Source organism: Gopherus evgoodei, chromosome 4 (assembly GCF_007399415.2).
Source record: "Gopherus evgoodei ecotype Sinaloan lineage chromosome 4, rGopEvg1_v1.p, whole genome shotgun sequence".
NCBI classification, from domain to species: domain Eukaryota; kingdom Metazoa; phylum Chordata; order Testudines; family Testudinidae; genus Gopherus; species Gopherus evgoodei.
This window is the reverse complement of record NC_044325.1, coordinates 24,631,435-24,652,301: the sequence shown is the minus strand read 5'-3', so window position 1 is coordinate 24,652,301 and position 20,867 is coordinate 24,631,435. Positions and strand designations below refer to the sequence as shown.

General features: G+C 44.6%; 1 protein-coding gene across 1 annotated transcript; it reads left to right on the top strand.

Annotated features, from left to right (window-relative positions):
* The first annotated feature begins 1,501 nt into the window (after nucleotides 1-1,501).
* DIO3 (iodothyronine deiodinase 3) lies at nucleotides 1,502-2,836 on the top strand. The gene has a single exon (XM_030562281.1). It carries the CDS (start codon nucleotides 1,553-1,555, stop codon nucleotides 2,378-2,380), a length of 828 nt encoding a protein of 275 aa, XP_030418141.1. The 5' UTR covers nucleotides 1,502-1,552; the 3' UTR covers nucleotides 2,381-2,836.
* Nucleotides 2,837-20,867: the final 18,031 nt, after the last annotated feature.

The window sequence follows — 20,867 nt, the reverse complement described above, 5'->3', positions numbered from 1 at the left end:
GGGGATAAATAGCATTTCCTTTCTGCTTAGGTTGTAAGGCCCAGCCCCATTTCAATGGCATTTAGGAATCTAAACACCTTTGAGGATCTGGGTCTAAGCTCTTTGGAGACAAAGACTCATCTCTAAGTGTATGTTTGCACCTTGCCTAGCATAGCAGGGCCCTGATCTCAATTGCAGCTAGTAGGCGTTTCTGCACTGGAAATAAGAAAGGACAGTAATGTTCAATGACATGAAATTACCCGGAAGGGATCAGAGTGGATAGAACGAAGAGCCAACAGGTCACAAGTTCACCTCCAGTCTAGCACCTGTTTGTCACTGTGGACTGACTTGGTCAAGGTGAACTTAAGGCTTCTGCTTTCTGCAGCAGAGGGAAGAGTCTGCAGGGGTTATGTAAGATTACAACTGGAGAGGCGGCCACAGCTCTGCAAAGAGGCGAGAAGGATCTCTGCCTTCACCACCCGCAGCAGCGCAGGGACGTTTCAGCTTTCGGACAACAGCTACCCCTAGTGGCGAGGAATCGCTTCCCTTTTCTCTCACTCTCCCTCCCCTCTCCTCTCGTTGATTTCATGCTGTCAACAGGTTTAGTAACTAAAGGCAGCGGGTGGTCATTAACCTGGCAAGCGCCCCCGGCCCCTCCTCCAGGACAGACCCCCGGCGGGTGCAGCCCAGCGAGGCTGTTTCCAATCGCTCCCCAGCCTGAGCGCAAGGCGTACCGCTGGCTACCAGGGGACCGGGCGTTTGTTTGCTCATCAAGGCAGAGCAAGGGCGAAGCGCCCCTTAACCAAATGCACCTCCTAGGTACGGCCCTTTCCAGAGCCCAGCCCTCCAGCGTGGCCAAGGCGGAGGGTACCCCTGTTCCAGCCCCAGCCCCTCCAGGCCATGGCCCGGCCGCTGCGCAGGGGAAAGTTCGCCCCGCAGACACGCGGCGGCTTGCGCCCGAAGTTAGGGCAGAGGAGGGGGCGTGTCAGGGACCTGGGGAGAGGAACACTCGCAGCAATAGTCGAGATTAATCGGAGGAAATAACTGGTCCTGCCCCCGGGGAGCGGGGTCACGTCACCCGGGGCTGAGGCGCCTTGGGGGCGTGCAGCTATGGCTGGCCCTCACGCTGCCTCCCCACGTGCGCTGCCCCCTGGCGCACACCCCTGGAGCGCAGTGGGGAAGGGAGCACGGAGCTCGCCTGTTGCATTGTCCAGGCTGGGTTGTTTGTAAAGAGGGGGTGGGGTGTTTGCTATCTGCGCCGGAGCCCCCGGCTGTGCCCTGGCTCTCGACTGCTGCCGGAGAGTGGCTGCTCCGTGGCACGTCCCTTGCAGCTCCTGCCGGGTCTCTCTCCTCCTCCCTGTGTATTTTAGGTCATTGGAGTGGAGGGGTAGGTAATCCCCGGGTTTAAGTTCCAAAGGGGCGGGTTCTGGCCGGAGGTGGAGTCACTTTTCATTTAAATCCCTGACTATAAAATGGGCTTAAAGAGACGCGGGATCTCAGCCGCGCTGTACAGAGCCCGGCAAGCAGGCAGGCAGGCGTGTGTCGAAGGGGCGGGAGCCCAGCTACCGTCAAGATGCTCCACTCCCTCGGCGTTCACACCTTACAGCTGCTCACCCAGGTCGCTGCCTGCATCCTCCTGTTCCCCCGCTTCCTGCTCACCGCGCTGATGCTCTGGCTCCTGGATTTTCTCTGCATCAGGAAGAAGGTGCTGCTGATAGGCAGCCGGGCTGAGGAGGAAGCCAGCCCTGGCCAGGAGCCACCCCCGGACGACCCCCCGGTCTGTGTGTCCGACTCCAACCGCATGTTCACCCTGGAGTCCCTGAAAGCCGTGTGGCACGGGCAGAAGCTGGACTTCTTCAAGTCAGCCCACGTGGGCTCCTCCGCTCCCAACCCCGAAGTCATCCAGCTGGACGGGCAGAAGCGGCTCAGGATCCTGGACTACGCCCGAGGCAAGAGACCCCTGATCCTGAACTTTGGGAGCTGCACCTGACCCCCCTTCATGGCTCGCCTGAGATCCTTCCAGCGCCTGGCTGCGCACTTCGTGGACATCGCTGACTTCCTGCTGGTGTACATCGAAGAGGCTCACCCCTCCGACGGCTGGGTCAGCTCGGACGCAGCTTACCAGATCCCCAAGCACCAGTGCCTCCAGGACAGGCTGAGGGCGGCTCAGCTGATGCAGGAAGGGGCGCCTGGCTGCCCCCTGGCAGTGGACACCATGGACAATGCTTCCAGCGCTGCCTATGGCGCCTTCTTTGAAAGGCTCTACATCATCCAGGAGGAGGTGGTGATGTACCAGGGAGGCAGAGGACCAGACGGCTACAAGATCTCCGAACTCCGGAGCTGGCTCGACCAGTACAAAACCCGGCTCCAGAGCCCCAGCACGGTGGTCATCCACGTGTAAAAGGAAACAGCCCCTGTGCTAGGGTGAGGAGGGGGTGTCCTGCACAGGGGGGGTGGCAGGAGCTGTTCTCCGCTCCTCTCCCTCGGGACTGCAGGCTGCTGTGTGAGTTTCATGCAAGTGCCATTGTTGCCCCTTCTCTGATCGAATCATGTTGATTTGCCAGCCCAGCTCGGTTCACGCTGCATGTCCTTGTGCATCTTGTAAATACCCCTTTTTTTGTAACAAACAAAGCATTCCCTATTTTTATGGCGGTTTTTCTAAGGGGTCTGGGTACGCGTGTGTGTGGGCGCGCATGCTTGTGTGTGCGAGTGGTCTCTGCTGAGTGCCCAGAAAACTAGTTGGAATTTCTAGTATCGCTTGGTGACGACCGATTTTGAAATGGTTTTCAAAATACCAGGGAATCGAGTCCGATGTTGTTAGCTACTAGAAGTGCCACTAGCCGGGGCAAAACGGAATGTCCTATTTATGGGGTCTCTCTCCTATCTTTTTTGTAATATGTTCGTTCATTTTTTATGAACTTTTTATAGTAATAAAGATCTGGAATAAATACACGCCTGCTCTTGGCTCCCTTTAACGGAACTGATCAGCTAAGGAAACCTCTACCTTGTAATCTCTCCCCGCCCCTCCCCACTCCCCGAGCTGCTGGGGATCAGGCGAGCAGGAGGAGATAGCTGGGGCAGAGGTGCAGGAGCTGGGGGCGCGGCAGGGCGCGCGCCCGCTATCCCGGGCACTTCGTGGACCCCTGTCAGCGCTCTGCAGAAAACCTGCCCCGGAGGGTACCTTGCAGCCTTCCCCGAAGAGATGCAAAATGCTGCTGGGCAGAAGAAACCGCTGGGCTCCGGCCATAAATACTTTAAAAAACCCAAACCCGGCGCTAACCCTAAAGAGTCTGAGCGTCTCGATCCCAAACATGTCCAGCTCCTGGTCCCAGCTCTGTAAAGTTACAAATCCACTGCTCCGGCTGCGGAGCCCCCAGTCTGACTCCAGGCATCGCTCTAGCCCTGAGCTCGGGGCTGTCCGCGACGGGGTGAGCACAGGCAATTAAGCCTTTTCTTAAGGGGCAGCTGCAGTCTCTGCTGACGCTGCAAATATGTTCGCCGGTAACCCAGATGTACCCCTGCCTCACAGCTGTGTGCACTGTAGTAACCCGCTGTGCTCTGGCACGTGTCACGTCTCGCAAAGGCTGGGAAGCCGCTTCCCGTTAGCCTACAACTTAGAGCATCTCAGGAAGGCCCCGATTCAGAGGCGGTATTTAGGCACCTGCCTAATTTTAAGCAGATGAATAATCCCGTTGAAGGCAAGGTGGCTACTCACCTGCTTAAACTAAGGCACCTGTTTAAGCACCTCACTGAATCAAGCTCCAATTCCTACCTGAACAAAGGACAGCTGTGCATCCCCTTAGAGCAGACAGGCTCAAAATGCTCAGTAATCTGAAATGTATTCAAAGAATGGGTTAGTGGGGGATGGTAGCCCTAGTTTCATCTGTGTGTCATCAATTCCTCAGGCTTTTCTGTAACCCAAACCTTGGGAAAACAGCAATTTGACTTCAAGTTGCAGGTGTTCATTACTACATTCTGCTTTGAAGTCCTACAGTAAAACCAAGCAGGGAAAATAAGTCATCACCAATTTATGATGAAACCACAAAGGCTAAAACATTCAATTCATCTAACATCTTAATATGTATATGAAGCCCAAGCAAGAATCCAGAAATAACACCTCTAAGTGATTATGCCCAACTATTGTTTTTTCTACTTTGGACATGATCTTTTTGGAAACCATCAAGAAATGATAGAAGGTTTAGAATAACCTCATAAATCAGGTTAAAAAGTGGGCATGTTTAATCTCCAAGAAAAGAAGATAAGAGGGGCTGATGATAGTCTTCAAATACCTTAAGAGCTGTTATAAAAAGGATGGAGATCAGTTGTCCTCCATGTCTACTGAAGGTAGAACAAGAAGTAAGGGGCTTCATCTGTAGCAAGGGAGATTTAGGTGAGGTATTAAGAAAAGTTTATTAACGACAAAGATAGTTAAGCTCTGACGTAGGCTTCCAAGGGAGGTGATGGAGTCCCCCTCATTGGAGTTTTTAAGAAATACTTAGACAAACACCTATCCAGGATGGTCTAGGTTTACTTCATGCTGTCTCAGCACAGGGGGCTGGACTAAATTACTTCTCAAAGTCCTTTTCAGCCCTACACTTCTTTAAGTAATAACAATTAATACATTTCCAATCACACTTATCAAGACATTTTGGGATGAAGGCATCTTCTTGTATGTCTTTAATAGCTCCTCATATAAATATCTCGCTTAGGAAAGATAAAGGTGAGAAACTCAAGTTGTTGCAATCTTCCTGATTAAATTTAAGAAGATTTTCCCCATATCAGATTAGACCTAATGAGAAATAGGAAGAACTTTTAAGGCAATTTAGATCCTATTATGCAAAGTAATGTTAACTTTGCAGAAAACAGTTTATAAACATAATATTACAAGTATCCGAGGGGCAGTCGTGTTAGTCTCGATCTGTAAAAGCAGCAAAGAGTCCTGTGGCACCTTATAGACTAACAGACGTTTTGGAGCATGAGCTTTCGTGGGTGAATACCCACTTCGTCAGATGCATCTGATGAAGTGGGTATTCACCCACGAAAGCTCATGCTCCAAAACGTCTGTTAGTCTATAAGGTGCCACAGGACTCTTTGCTGATAATATTACAATCCTTCTCCTTTCAGAAATAGGTTGCCATATCCACGCAACCACTTCAGGCTTATGGAACGTATACCACTTAATTCCCTCATTAGTCTGCAACCAAAACTATTGGTCAATATTTTCATATATGTGCACCTAAAGCTAGGCACTCAAATCAAACTGGTTTGATTTTAAAGCTGCTGGCTCCCCACAACTCTTAATGACTTCATTAGGTGCTGTGAGTGCTCAGCTTTTCTAAAAATTTGGCCATTTTGATATAGGTACCAAAATATCAAATCATGTACCTAACTTTAGGCATCCAAGTTTGAAAATTTTGGACACACTCTAATTTTTTCATTCTGTAGCCGTGCATTAAATATGCTACCTCTCTGCATATTTATGGGTCTGCTGAACTTACCACCTTGATTAAGGGAAACCAAATGGCCCCATCCATTTCAGACCTCCCTGAGCTGAATCCATTTGCTGCCACAAACATTAGTCACACACACAACACGGGCAGTCTCTCATGCTGTAGATTACAGGGGATTATGGTTATGGGGTTACTGTTTCTCATAGACATACCAGAGCTCTCACACATTTCCAAACCTCCAAGAATAGTTTGCTTTCCAAAGTCAGGTGGTGAAGACCAATCTTAGCATCTGCAGTGAAACCCTGACCCATGGGGAAGTAACTCTTTTGAATTACCCAAAGCACTGCACTCTGCAACAGTGCCATCATCATTATTTTGACTCTCTGTCTTTTGATTTGAGCAAGGATCCGGGTACAAGGATCATCATTAAAGACAAATGTTTTATCTATCCATTGACACTGCAATCTAAAGTAAAAAAATAATTCTATTTGAACGGGTCACTAAGGATTTTTTTTTATCTAGCTCTGGATACACTTAAAGCATTTAGGTTTAATGTTGGAGTCTTTCCCCTCATTCTGTAAGCCTCCATCAGAACACAAACTCCGTTCCCCTCCCTCAGCATATCAACCACTTCACTTCTTACTCTTGCGAACATTAGGCTGCCTCTTCCACAAGGATATCATTTTCAAAGCAATAGGTTCAACTTCCTTCAAAACTGTTCCTAGGTTGGAAGGAACCAAAGCAGTTAGTGATATACTCCCCCAGTTTAAAAAGAACAGAAGAAAAGAAAGCCAGCCTCTGGAAATAAACTGAACTGCTGTGCCCTTTCATGAAGCATTTACATGAGAGGGTTCAAAGGAAATAAGCCCAGTGATGAGTATCAGTTGGTGTTCAGATACTCTCATGAAATACGCAGTCTCTAGTCTTTCTTAACCCTGGGGAAATGGATAGCTTGAATACATTGCTGTGCTCCTCTTTCAGTGCACTGCTGTGTTACTCTTCTTTCCAGGACCTAACAATAGCCACTGTTTGTCTCACTCATACAGGTATCCTGAGATAATACATGCTATGCCCTATGACCCCTCCTAACTGGCACCTGGCCTTTGGACTGAGAAAAGAAGTCAAAACTGTGAAATCAGAGACTTTGGACATCAATTTGAATAAAGAAAACCTAAGACAGTTACAAGAGTTTAGTGCAAACCAGAGCTATTCCAAATTGTCTCCCTTTCTGGTTAGTTTGTAATAAAGGAAGAAAAATTCTGACCCAATCCTTATCTGTGCAATCTTACTAACATTAACTTTATACAGTATTCACCCTGTACAGCCCCCCTCGTCTTCACTAGAAAATTGTATCGTGTTTGAAAACAATGATAAAGAATCAAATTATCTGCTACAATGCAGTTAGGGTAGAACAGCATCATAGCAGCTAATGGTGATTAAACACTTGTCCCATTAGCGATTAAACACAATTACCTGAAATGATGCTGTTCACAATTTCAGTGTCAACCAGAAGTTGTGTTCATCATCATATCAGCTAATTATGATGAAATGCAGATCCCAGCTGTATTTAGGCACAATTAGCTGACATGATGCTGAACACAACTGGCCATGATCTAAACAGACCTGTTAGTCATGGTCAGCATTGTATCACCTAATTGGGCTCTTCACAGTCTTGTTCAACAATGATGAAGAGCTCGCCACAGCTGCACAGTTTACCAAGCCAGAATTTAGCCAGTAGAATTCTTTCCAGTTTTTAGTTTTTCCTTGCTTTGTAATAAAGTTCACCTTCTGCTTTCTCGCTCCTCATATCTCTTAGTCCCATGTTTCTGGCACACTTTAGTTAAAGCCTGGAGTTTTGTGCAGCTTGCTAGCTCAGACTCACTCTCATTTTCTGGCTCACAAAATGATTTCCACTCAGACAAAATGTGGAAGGAAGTGGTCCTTTTTCTTAATTGTCTTCTATAGTTAAAGGATCATCTAGTGTACCTTCAGCTATTACTAAACTTTGGTAAAAGGCTATCAGAGGTCAAGCATTTTCATCTGTTTTGAAATAAATCAGCTTCCAGATCCACATTTTTGCTTCCAAATGGAAAGCAGATCACTTATTTATCACTCTCCCTTTAATGAGCAACAGAAGAGAAATTTGTGGTGAATGCCAGGAATCCTTGAAAGAGATCACACTTTCCCTCTTGTACAAATCAAAGTTATCTGATCCTGTTACATCCTCCACTCAAAATAAATCTTAAGCATAAATCCCACTGAGGTTGCTCAGGGAAAGTTGTTTAGATCAGATTAGAACAATATGATCCACTTCTGAAAAGCTCAGATGTGTCAGAAGTATTTCCAGTTGCTACAGTGTATTGAGAAACATGCTGTTTTAAAACACATTTTATTGCCTTGTCTTTTTTACCCCCCTTCAACTGGATGAAAACCAGAAGTCAAAAGGCAGCAAAGGGATATATCAAACAGAGCACAATCTAAGCAGTAATTACCTGTTCCTGTCAAGAGCTACTTGAGTTATACTCTTAGCATAATCATGCTTTCACTGTTCAAGCTTGGAGGGATAGAACAGGAAGGAACTTGTGGTGTGGTCTAAAGGGGATGCTTCCAGACATTAAACAAATATAACTGTGAAGTAACATAATGTGATCTGGTGCATTTTGAGACACATCCTACTACTAAATAGTGTGTTATTCTCTTTACAAACTGTATACAGCAAAAAGCTCACACACTTGTCTTCACTGAGAGCTACTTATGCTGAGCAAAGGAAGATATTTTATAACAAATAAACCAGAGATTTTACTCATTTTTTAAAAATACCTTTTTATTCTTTGTTTTTTGCACTTTGTTTCAAATTATCCAGAAGAAGAGAGAGAATCAAACTTAGTCCAGCAACAAATAGCGTCCCAGGTACAAACCTGGAAATGAAACACTCAAACACTCCTGCAAACAATTCTTAATCTAACATTAATTTCTTCTATGCTTCCTTCCACCAACAAGGGATACCTACCATTATTAGTTAGTTAGTTAGTTGCTGAGTGCTGTCAGAGTGCTCAAGTCTGTACACACATGCAGGAAAACAAAGGACCTGATTAAACACTTTCTTGCACCAGTTTTACGCTGGAATAATCCCTCTGGTATCAATGTAGTCACTCCAGATTTACATTGGATTTAACTATGATCAAAATCTAGGCCATTGTGTTTATCTTCTGTGACAGTTCAAAACCTTAATTTTTCTACAATGTATTGTAAAAAAACCATTCATCTGTTTGCATTTATACCTTAAAAAGCCACTCTCAACTGGAAGTATTTTGCCATATCCTACATCCCTTTCAGCAGTTTATACAGTACCATCAGCAACCTACTACACCTTGTTTACATTCTTTGAACCCTATTGGCCGCCTTCCTCCATATAAAGTTCCTTCCATTTGCAAAGGTATCTCATTTTTGTTTGATATTTATAGCTTTCTTTGGTCAGCCATGCCTGCCATTCCCCTGCATCTTCAGACTTTCTCAGGGAGAGATTTTTCAAAGACACAAATGAGAGTTAGGTCTCCACCCCCACTGCTTTTGTGCCTTTGAAAATCTCCCCCTCACTGTCCAATTAGCATTAGATAAAGTCCTGTCCGCACCTTTGGAAAATTGGCACTCCTCTTATGCACACTTAACTGAGTATTCCAGGAACCTCCTGTCTATCATACCTTCCACCTGACTTCCCAGACATAGGGGCATTGACTCCATGGGTGCTCCAGGACTCAAGCACTCACCAAAAATAAATAGAGGGAACTCAGCAACCACAGGGCCAGATTAAAGTTTTGTGGGCTCTGGTGCCCAGGCCATGGCTCCTTCCCTGCTCTGCCCCAAGGCCCTACCCCGATCAACTTCTCCCCACCTCCAAGTTCCATGTGTGTTATGCCCCAAGGCCATGTCCCCACTCGGCCTCTTTCCCCCAAGGCCCCACTCTCACTTGGCCTCTTTCCCCCAAGGCCCCGCTTGCCACTCACATGGGGAGGAAGGGGCAGAGAGGAGCACCCAGCAAAAACAAAAGGCAGCGCCTGTGTCTTCAGAGGTCTTTGGATATGGCCTGCAGTGATTACTTCTGTAACAGCCTACTGCCAAAATGATCTTAAAAATAGAAGTTTATTTTAAAAAATCAAAGGTGAGCATTATACTAAATATCCAGTGAGGGAAACAACTTTGCTAGACAAGGTCAAATCTTCTAGCTACTATGGATTTAAGCAAGAATTCTTCACTTCTTAGGGCCAGATTGTTCAGCCTTTACTCACATGGGTGAATCCTTGCTCCCTTTGAAATCCCATTGAAATCAATCTTACTAGTTGAGTGGGTAAGGGTTACACACTCTGGTCCATGGAGTTTATGGGCGTTGCTAACATCCAGGCTGTCAGGTCATTCTTGTGTCTCTCCAGGCTCATGGCTCATTCCCTTTCTCTGGCTTGTGCCTCTTGTTTATACCTTTATATCCAATATTAATAGAATGTATATTTTAAATTTCCTCTCATTTAACACACCTTATATGAAAAGATCCCTTTGAGCCTGGCTAGGTGTTAGGCGTAGACACTCTGGATCAGATCTTGGCCCCTGACCTCTGACCCCATCTCCTTTGCCATGCAGCACAAAGAGCAAGGAGAGCATCCCTAACACAGCAGCTGGGATTCCCCTAACACAGGGGAAGTCCCCAGGTGAGGTAAAGCCAGCATACCAAACTCTACCTTACCCATCCAAAGGCCTAGAAGGCATTCCTGGATGGGCCATGTGACTGGGGGCAGGGGTACATCTGTCCATCTGGCACAATTTAAAGCAATCTCTAGGCTGCACTAAATTACACGGTGGTCTGGTTTGATCCCCAATAAGGCTAAGGATCAGGGCAGTGGAAAGGCGGCTTAAAGCCAACTTCCCCCACTATCCACTCCAATCAAGGTTATACACCAAACACAACTTGACTGGAAATGGGATCTGACCCAGAATCTTTGAATATTTCACTTGGCTTCACATCTATTCCAAGATGTCTTGATTAACATAAAGTTCATTCATATGCTTACAGTTCTTTCCCCTGGGGCTTCTTGCTGTTCTTACCAGACTGGTTAGACAGTATGTAAGTCCCTTGTTGCCTCAATAGTAGGCCAAGTATATGTATTTAATACCTCCAGTTTATATCAGATGTTATATCTTCTGGATGGTAAATGATCCACCACAGTATTCACACCAGCTCTTTATATAGTGAAGCAGCTCACTTCCAATGCTATAATTACTGTAGTAAAATAGTCAAAGCTTTTCCAAAGTCCCAGTACTTTATATCTATAGTACTTTCTGTGTCAATGTCTTTTATTAGTTCAAAATAGAAATAAATAATAGAAATAACTCCTACAAATAAACATTCTCATGTAGCCCAGAGAGCAAATTTAAACCCCCTACAAAACCACATTTCACCTGATTCTGATATCTGTAGCAACAAACGAAAGCAAAGCGACATCTATTTTGACTTTTTAAAATAGTTTTTTAAGGCTGCTGAGCCACGGGTTGAGGAAATTCTGGGAACCATATAATTCAGAGCAAAAAAAGTAAAGTCTCAAGTTATTTGATAGCAGCACTTAACATTTGTGATGAAGGACAATCAGGAAAGAATACTGTGCGAAGCTGTTGTCAGCCAGATTTGCAGCACATGGACGTAGAGAACATACTGTGCTACCAATTCCTCAGGCACATGCATACAGTTTCAAACAGAGATCAAAATTAGCCCAAAAGTGTTTGGACAAGGCGGGGAAGGGGGTGCATTTTATAAAGGGAACCATTTATTTGAGAAAGTGATAACTGTATTAAAATTTAAGCAAACTAGCACGATTATTTATTTTTCTCCTGACTATCAATGAGTGTTAGGGTCCTACTGGACTATATATCAAGTGACTAGCAAATGGCTCTACAGACATATGAAGGATCAGGTGGTACTAAATTGGAGTATTTTCGCTTTCAGTTGTGTATTTCTTTTCTAAAAGATATGCCCAGTAAAGTAATTATCATTGTAGCTCTATTTTTATGATGTTCATGCAAGTTCATTGTTTTAAAAATTAATGTTTAATCAACATTTGTGTGTAATATAACAAATACACAACTATAATATGAAGCTATATTGCTAAAGTTTTACCTGTTTGATGCCTTCTCAAGACCATTTGTGCCATAACACCTACAAGAAATCGGCCAGTGTTTAGTGACTAGGCTGAGAGGCAATTGAGCAGAGCATGCCATAAGATGGGAGAGGGAATTTCAATGAAAAAAATCACTGAAAATGTTCTTTTGTTTGGTTGAATTGCCAGAGTTTTCTGGCTAGCTTTGGTGGGCAGCTGAGGGGGATTTGGAGAAAGTCAATATTGATTTATTTATGGAATTGCAAACCTAAAATATATACATAGGAAATGTATGTAAATGCAGCTAGATAGATAAATTGGGTATATTTGATTATTCTTCTTCCCCTCACATTCCATATGCTCATCTTCTTAGAGAGTAAGCTCTTCAGGGCATGGACTACTTCCATGGGCTAGATCCTGCAAATGGATGTGCCTGGGCACAAGCCTGCACCCATGCAGAGCCTCGCTGATTTCAGACACAAGCACAGGACTATTCCCACGTGGATCCATTTGTAAGATCTAGGTCTTAGGTTGTATAGCACCCAGCAAAACTGGATCTGCTGGACTGGATCTGCTGGATGCTACTATAGCATAAGTTCTTAATAACAACGTACATGCATGTTTTGCATGAAGTAATAAATAAGATTCACGCTAAGTACAAGTTTTCCCATGAGTATGATGACCTTCATATCTCACAGCCAGCTGGTGTTGCAGATTTCCATTGCATCAGAGTACACTATGGGCCTGATCCAAAGCCCACTGAAGTTGACAGGAGCCTTTCCATTGACTTCAGTGGGCTTTGATTCAAGCCTTATGGTATCTAAATGTTGAAAAGTTGGTGCATGCTTCGGCACCTGGGTACTTCTTTGAAAAAGTGTAGGATGCACCAAGCAAATAGGCTCCAGGGAGATTAATAAAAGCACAGTTGCAAATATGGCATCTTTGACTTGAAACTGGAAGAGAGGGAGTTTGAGACAGGTCCACATCCTGTCAATAAGGCTAGGTATACACTGCACACCTCTTGAGTCAGCATGTTGGGTATGTGTAGCTACACCTAGCAGCAAAAAGCAGGCTGCACTCACACCGTGGTGTGTAGTTACAAGTCAGTGAAAAGCTCTGACATGGGGGAGGCAGTGGGGAAAGGCTCGGCAACAGGGAGCTGCTGGAATCTTTCCTCACTGCCTCCCCCTGGCAGAGCCTTTCCCCGCTGCTGGAGTCTTTTGCTGTGATAGAGCTAGGTTCCAGCAGGTCCCTGTGGTGGGAAAAAGCTCCAGTAGAAGGGGGTGCTGGAACCCTTTCCCACTGCCTCCCCCCTGCCAAAGTCTTTTCCCCCTTGCTGGAGCCTTTCCCTCCAGCGGGGAAAAGCCCCAGCAGCAGAAGGCAGGATACTCCACTGCTAAAAATAGCAGTGTAGATGAGGAGGCACAGCTTGGGGGAGCAAAGGGTACATACCCACAGGGTTCAGGCATGTCTTTATTCACATCTCTGTCTACACTGCTGTTTACACCACGCTAGGCAGACATGCAGTGTATGTACCCTACAGACAGCCAAAAGGAGCGTGCAGTGTAGACATACCTTAGGTGTACCTTCATGTAATATAAACTGTGAAAATATAAGACTATAAAGAAAATATCAAGTGTCTAGATGAGAATATAAACCTGCTGATAGGTTACGCATTGCCATGGCTATGCTTTTCTGTTTGTAGCACTGCTTTTTTTCTAGCAGTACAGTGCAGTAACCAGGAAGATAGGACAACCCAATTCTCAATATTCCATTAGCTGTATAATTATGTTTATATTTCCCAAAGCCACAAACACTATTTTCTTCAGTTTCAAACTTCCTGGAAACTTCCTAGCTTGACTTAGGCTGTCATCTTCTTGGCTTTAGGCACCCTACATTTGAGATTAGGTGCATACAATATATAGCACACTCATGATTTTTGAAGATAAATGTGAAGGCTCTGTAGTGAGCGTGTATCGTCTCTACAGTCCTGTCGACCTTAAATACCCATGAGTGTACAGCCATGGAGATGCAAAGCAGGATTTATACCAGTGCAGTTTCAGCTGATAACACTGAAATAATCTACACTAGTTTGAGCCCTGCTTTGTACTAGGGCAGTTTTTCTGCATCAGTTTTGCTCTGAAACTCAACTACATTGGTGCAAATTTATTTAGTGTAAACAGGGGCTATGTTTAGTGGACAAACTATGAAGAAACTGCTGAACACTGACTGATTGGACATTTTTAGTCAATATGCAATTATATTATTTAAAATTCCAGCATGCTTGGTTTCTCTGACCTTCGGCACAAGATTTCTACAGAGGTTTAAGGGCCAAAGCTTTAGTCCTACCTAAATCACCTTTAGCATATAAAGGTGCTCCTTAAATTCCAACATATAAGGGATGTCACAGGTTGGCTGACCCTTAAGGGTTCAGCCTATAGCAGAGCATTCCCCCACTCTGCCTTGTGCTAATCTCAATCAGCTGGAGATCAGGTAGTTCTATTTAGTTAGCAGACCTCTGAGCAGAGGCATCTCCAGGCCCCAGCACGCCAAGCGCGTGCTTGGGGTGGCAAGCCTTGGGGGGCGCTCTGCTGGTCTCTGAGAGAGTGGCAGGCAGGCTGCCTTTGGTGGCTTGCCCAGGGAGGGTCCGCTGGTCCCGCGGCTGCGGGACCAGCGGACCCTCCCCAGGCAAGCCATGGAAGGCAGCCGGCCAGCCGTGCTTGGGGTGGCAAAATGCCTAAAGCCGCCCCTGCCTCTGAGGAAGAGCAGGGGATTTTTATATGGAGCTGGGTAAGCCCAACTGGAGAGGAGAGGAGGAGGAGGAGGAGAAGGAGGAGGTGGCGGCAGCAGCATGTGCCCTCTCTCCATGAAATTCTCTAAAAAAAGGCTGAGAAGCAGGAAGAGGGGGAAAGCAGACAGGCTACTCCCAGAGTGAGTTGGATGCCTGATTGGAGGCAGGATCCCTGATGAGCTGCAGCCTGCCTGAGCTCCTTACGGGGAGCAGAGTGTGCCAGCCTCTGGGGTTGTGGGAGGCATAGGACTCTGGGATGAGGTGTAGGGAAAGCCTATCACAACTGAGATGTGCCTGTGAGGAAAAGGTGGTCTACTGGACTGAAGGTCTGGCTGTGGTCATGTTTTTTGTTAGACATTGGTAGAAAACTCAGAAGCTTTGGAAGGGGCTGGACTCTTGTAAAGTGGTGTGACTGGAAGACCAAGACACTCCTATGGCCAGAGTACACCAAAAGAAGGTGAGGGAAACGGTGCTGTAATGCCATATCTAGCCAGGAGAGGGTGTGTCGGGGCAGCAGTTTTGCTACAAGGGTTATAAGTAAAATCCAAGTTCCCTGCCCATCATATGGGTCATGTGTGGGTAGGGCTACACAAGAAAAGGGGATGCTGTTTTACGGGAGACCACATAAGGGGAAGCATGTGTATTCTTCCCTCACAGCTTGTTGGAAACTGAAAAAACATCTGTTGACAGTTGCCTTGAGTTCGCTGTCACTTTGATCCTGTTTTAGAGCCATCTTTATCTTAATAAAGTCAATCCTGAGGAAAGGGACTTAAAATAAACTCTCTCCAAACTCTTCTTCAGTTCATGTTGTGTCTGCCTACTGTCTTGGAAGCAATTTCTACTCACTGATTTTAATACCATTTGTTAACTTTAATACCAGGCATTAAATTAGGATATATCTGTTTGTAATACTTACTATTATATCGATCCTGTTGAATGTACCATCACTAGTAAATACAACAACTCAGTTTTTGGAAAAGAAGTCAACACTCAAGCCAGGCTTTTGAGAAAGTCAAGAGACAGCTAAGGATATCATTGGCATCTGCACTTCACTCTCTAATAAGGCTAAACAAAAAGCATTACTGGATGGAACTAGGATCAGCTGCTACTTTGATACAGACAATCAACAATGACTGCTAATGGTTGTAAATTCATCATGAAGGATACCACTCTGAGTCACTCAGTTTTGGGGTTTTTATTTAAATCTCATGTACGACAATAGAAAAGAGCAATATTAACTGGTATTTGGACTGAGCTGCATATCCATAACTGGGTATCTCAGTAAAATATTTCTAAGTCATAACTTAAACTTACCTGCTATGCAGTTCAAAAAAATGCAGATTGTCTTTCTATATTTTAATGATTGCTGAAATGTGATATCTGCAATGGTTCAATTTAATGGTGTGTGGGTTTGGGGAAAAAACCCCGACAACAATCTGTCTGCAATCCTATCTGTTGATAGGGGAATCTTATAGGGCCTCGAGTTGCAGGTTTTGTCACCAAGCTTGAGTGTGCAAATGGCCATTTATGTTCAGTATGCTTTTAAAAAAAAATCCTACTCTGACATCCACAACAGGATTGGCAATATTAAAATGAATAACTTATGTTAATCACTTAATAAATGAGGCATTTCTTACCTACTGACTTGGGATGATGCTCAGGATATCTGGTAGAATAATTTTAGTCTTTTTTCTGTTCATGTATCATTCTTGAACTGATTGATTTTTAATGTAGTCATAACCCTTCACTGACTAATCGGTGAATACATTTCAACCTAGCACTTGTAAACCCATTGTTTCAACTCTCTGCTTATTTGCGGTATGTGATCGGTAATCTCATAACCTACTGTTTTTTCTCCTCCATTAGATGCCTGAAACTTCTTTAAAAGGAGACTAACAAATAGGAAGTAACACTTAGTTGGTATGAATAATCATTCATCAAACACTTAAGATTTATGAATCTCCAATGGACATTTGAATACTAATGGGCACCTAATAGTATGACCATAAAAAATATTTGAACTTACTCATCTTCTTTTGTACTATTCATCTAGCTCCAGTTCTCAGTATGATGCAGGATAGAGACCAAAACCGCTGTAATACTTAATAAAGAGGATACAACATAAAACTTTGTTTCACTATTTTTGCAGAACTCTAAACAGTCAGAGCCCTTATGTCTATCTCTTACTGCATCCAAGACACTGCGTAACAATTTATTCTACAGTCAAACAGTTAAAAAGAAGATTCTATAAAGTACAGCTCAAGTTTACTCTTCAAAACCTCCACATTTATAAAATTACAGAATATGTGGCTTCGGATACTGAACATAATTCAAACTGATCTCTAGAATGTTGACACTTATTTTAAACAGCCTGTGATGGGATATACCAGACCCTGTAAGACCCCCTGCTGGAGGCCTCATGGCCCTGCCACACCCCCTAACCAAAAAAGTGCAGTGGAGGGGGTCCTCCAAGCTGCCTAGAGCCACTCAGGGCCGAGCAGCCTAATATAAGAAGAGCTGCAGGGCCAGAGGGAGTTCAGTTCCTTGCTGGAGCTGTAGGAGTGTGGCTGGCTGGCTGATGGAGCTATAGAACTGCAGACAGGGCAGTGCTGCCAGAAGCCAGGGAGAGCAAGAAGGAGCAGGGAGTTGGTTGCTGGGACTCCATTAGGACAAGGCCTTGAGGAAAGGGTGAAGATATTACAGGGAAGTGGCAAGAGAATTAGAGAAGCTGTGTGCAATAGTTAAAGGGACACAGCAGATGGCTGCTACCTACAGGATCCCTCGGCTGGGACTCGGAGTAGTGGGCGGGCCTGGATTTCCCCCACCCCCCATTAGCTACTGAGGGGAAGTGGTCTGGACCCTGAGGCACCTCAGAGGGGGAACTCAACTATAGTGGCCCAGCTGGAAGGCTGTAGCTAAGAGGGCAAAGACATTGTCTTCAGGGAGGGAGCCCTGAGGCATTGCCCTAACCCATAGCAGGGACATACTCTTGGCTAAGGTGGTGCTCACAAGAGGTGAGTGTACCCCATTACACAGCCCTTGTTAGCAGTGGTGAATTTTTCAAAAATGTCATTAATATCTAGCTTTTACCCTTAGTGTCCTGTGAGAGAGCTTTAGTGGTCTTTAAAAAATGCCCTCTGTGACTAGAAATTCCTTCCAGAATCAAAGAAACCTTTATAAATTAAAGTTTTATCAAAACCAACACATTCCACACTCAAAACTTGATTAACTGGAATTTTTTTTGAATAAAAACGCTTCCTCAAAAAGTTCCTCACAAGCTCTTGTAGAGTCATTCACTCAGTGGTGTGAAGTTGAATTCACTATTTGATTGGCCAACATGCTAATGCATCACCTCTCCTGAAAATATGGCTAAGCATTGGCTAGCATCCCAGCCTATATAATCAAATTCTGAAAAGCAATGAATCCACCCCCACCAGTGGACTCACATGTTCTCAATATGAACAAATCTATATTGTCTCATCACCTCTCCCAATCTTCAGCCTCTCTCTTCTTTCTTCCTCTCCAGATATGTTCTTTCTCCATCACTATGTTCTTGTGTGGCTGTTCTGCTGCCCTCCAGTCTACATTCTGGCATTACAATGAAACTTCCAAGAATTCCCTTCTTTGAAGTGTTATTGTGAATCACTCTGTAGTCTTCAACAATATTTTTAAAGCCTCAATGTTTTCTTAATCGCTCTTGAGACCTACAAAATTAAGTAAGGATATGATCTTTCTAACATTCAGCCTTGGTTGTTTTTTCTTTTGCCACCCACACTCTCTCATCTCTCTCCAGATGCTCTGCTCTCTTAGTAGAGCAGGCGTATGGTTCTCAAGCATGCCAGCATCTGACTTCACATTTCAGTTATTTCATTCCTGTATAAAGCATAGAGGGAAGTTACACCTAGGACCATGTCAGAAGAGGGGTCAGAATAGCTTTAATGGGGTCTCTAACTTTTTATAGATAAAAAGTGTACTGTTCTATGAAACTAACCGGGGCATGCCAGTTCTCAATAACAATTGATCATGTTTGGTATCCCACTTCCAGCAGACAAGGAGAGGAAAACCGTTCTGAATTCTAATAAAGTATGGTAATTAATCTGTTATTTCTCATTTTATATTCAATGCCCTCTCCTTTCTATTGTGCCCTGAGGATACTTCTGTTTGTATTACAGGGGACTTACCTGCAGTTTGTCTGAGATAAAGGTTTCCCACCTCAGTGTTACAGTCTGCCCCACAGCTGCTCATACAACAGGCTAAATGGATACATTTCAGAGTAGGCATATACATTTCATGTTTAAGAACAATAGGGATTCAGTAAGAGAGGTCCCTAAAGACGAAAGTTATGTGAACAGTCCATGAAATTTCTGGAGAAAGGACTTCTTGATTGAAGCACTCAGGGATGGTTGAGTGGCCAATGAAAGTGGTTAGTAAAAGCTGCCATGAGATTAGGTAAAATAGGAGGATGAGGGACCCATGATTTAAGACTCCAAGTAGGTCATTAACCATTTGGGGAAAAAAACCACTCAGTCCTCCAAAAATGACTGAAAGATGAAAAGTTCAGTGAACTTCCTATGAGAGAGGGGGTTTGAGGTGGGAGAGATGAAGATTGTTACAATAATGGAGCTTGCAAAGCCAATTTACGGCAGCCTCATCAGCAAAGTGCAGAGCCCTCAGACCACCATCCAATCTGGTCTGAACTGTCAGCCAGCAGTGAGGTATGATGTCTGTCTTTAGCCACAGCCGCATGTGGAATCTTCTCATTGGCCCCAGGTGTGATGGCTGGCTGCACATTGACCCTGTGCCCATTCAAAATCAGTTCAGAAAGGCCCATGAGTGGTGCGGCAAATCAAAGCAGGGTACATGCTTGGTTGGGTATATTATAAGAGACTGGTTTCTGGTGTCAGCTGCAGACCATTCTTCACACCACATTGATGTCAGAGAGATATCTGGGTAGGGCAAGTGGGCCCATAACAGGTGCCTCAACAATTAGCACGTTCTTGGGGGGTCAAACAGGTCTGTGCAGAGTGGTACACTCAGGTTTGCCCTGATCTTCTCAACCATTCTGACTGTAGCATCCTCATGACAGATGTGTGGGGGAGTGATGTTGCTTAACACAGGGAGCCACAGTACTGGTATGGGCCAAATCATCCCAGTTATTATGCGCATGGTTGGGTGCAGCTGGGTGTCAACCAACTTGACATGAGAAGAACCAAGCCAGACCAGAGCACTCTTCTTCTGCAGAGTAACAGAAGACTAAACTGATGATCAGAGAGTTTGAGCATTTGATCCCCACGGAGATGTGGCAAATTTGCACAGAAGTCTGTTATGCGTCCTTATTGTTAGGATATAGATATTCAGACCTGTCTGCAAAGGCCTACACTTCAAGAATTTAGGTGTATTTTTATCACTTAACTAGTTATAGAGGTGTCAAAGATCACTGTCTGTGTAATGGCCTTCTCTTACCGTGACAGGCTAAGGCCTTCAGCTAAGATGTAGTTAGGCAGCCATAAGCTGGGAAGTGTATGGTCACATCCTCACATTCCAAACTAGTCACATTGAAATAAGGTGCTATTGGGCTATTAAAGCAGCATAGAATCCTGTGGCACCTTATAGACTAACAGACGTTTTGGAGCATGAGCTTTCGTGGGTGAATACCCACTTCCTCAGATGCATGTAGTGGAAATTTCCAGGGACAGGTATATATATGCTAGCAAGCAAGCTAGAGATAACGAGGCTATTAGGAATACAATCCTGTCCTGATATTCCTGTCACCTCCAGAGAAAGGGAAGAGCCTAGAAGATGTAAAAGAAAACTTAGTTTGATAGCATCCTGTCTGGCAAGAACTCACTAATCAATAGACACAGCTGGAAAATCCTTATGACTGTATAGATGTAGTTGTGAAATCCTCACTTCTATATTGTTTTGTGTGTTTATTTGCATGGTCTCTGTCTGGTTCTGAAATTCTTTCTGTCTACTGTATAATTAATTGTATTGAGTGTAAACCAATTAAGGTGGGGGGTATAATTGGTTAAATAACTATGTTACAATATGTTAGGATTGGTTAGTTAAATTTCAGTAAAATGATTGGTTAAGGAATAGCTAAGCAAAATTCAAGTTTTACTATATAGTCTGCAGTCAATCAGGAAGTGCGGGGGGAATGGGAACATGGACTGGGGATGGGGGAATTGGGATCATGTTTTAACGGGGGAATGGGAACAGGGGATGGCAACAGGAACAGGGACACAGGCAAGGCTCTGTGGTGTCAGAGCTGGGAAGGGGGACACTAAGGAAGAAAACTGGAATTATGCTTGCTGGAAGTTCACCCCAATAAACATCAAATTGTTTGTGCCTTTGGACTTCGGGTATTGTTGTTCTCTGTTCATGCGAAAAGGACCAGGAAGGTAAGAAGATGAAGAAATAAGCCCCCTAACACTCATCATAGCCACAGTTTTCCTCACGTGGTTAAGATATGTGAGAGATCTATCTAGTTACTCTGAGGTAGAATGT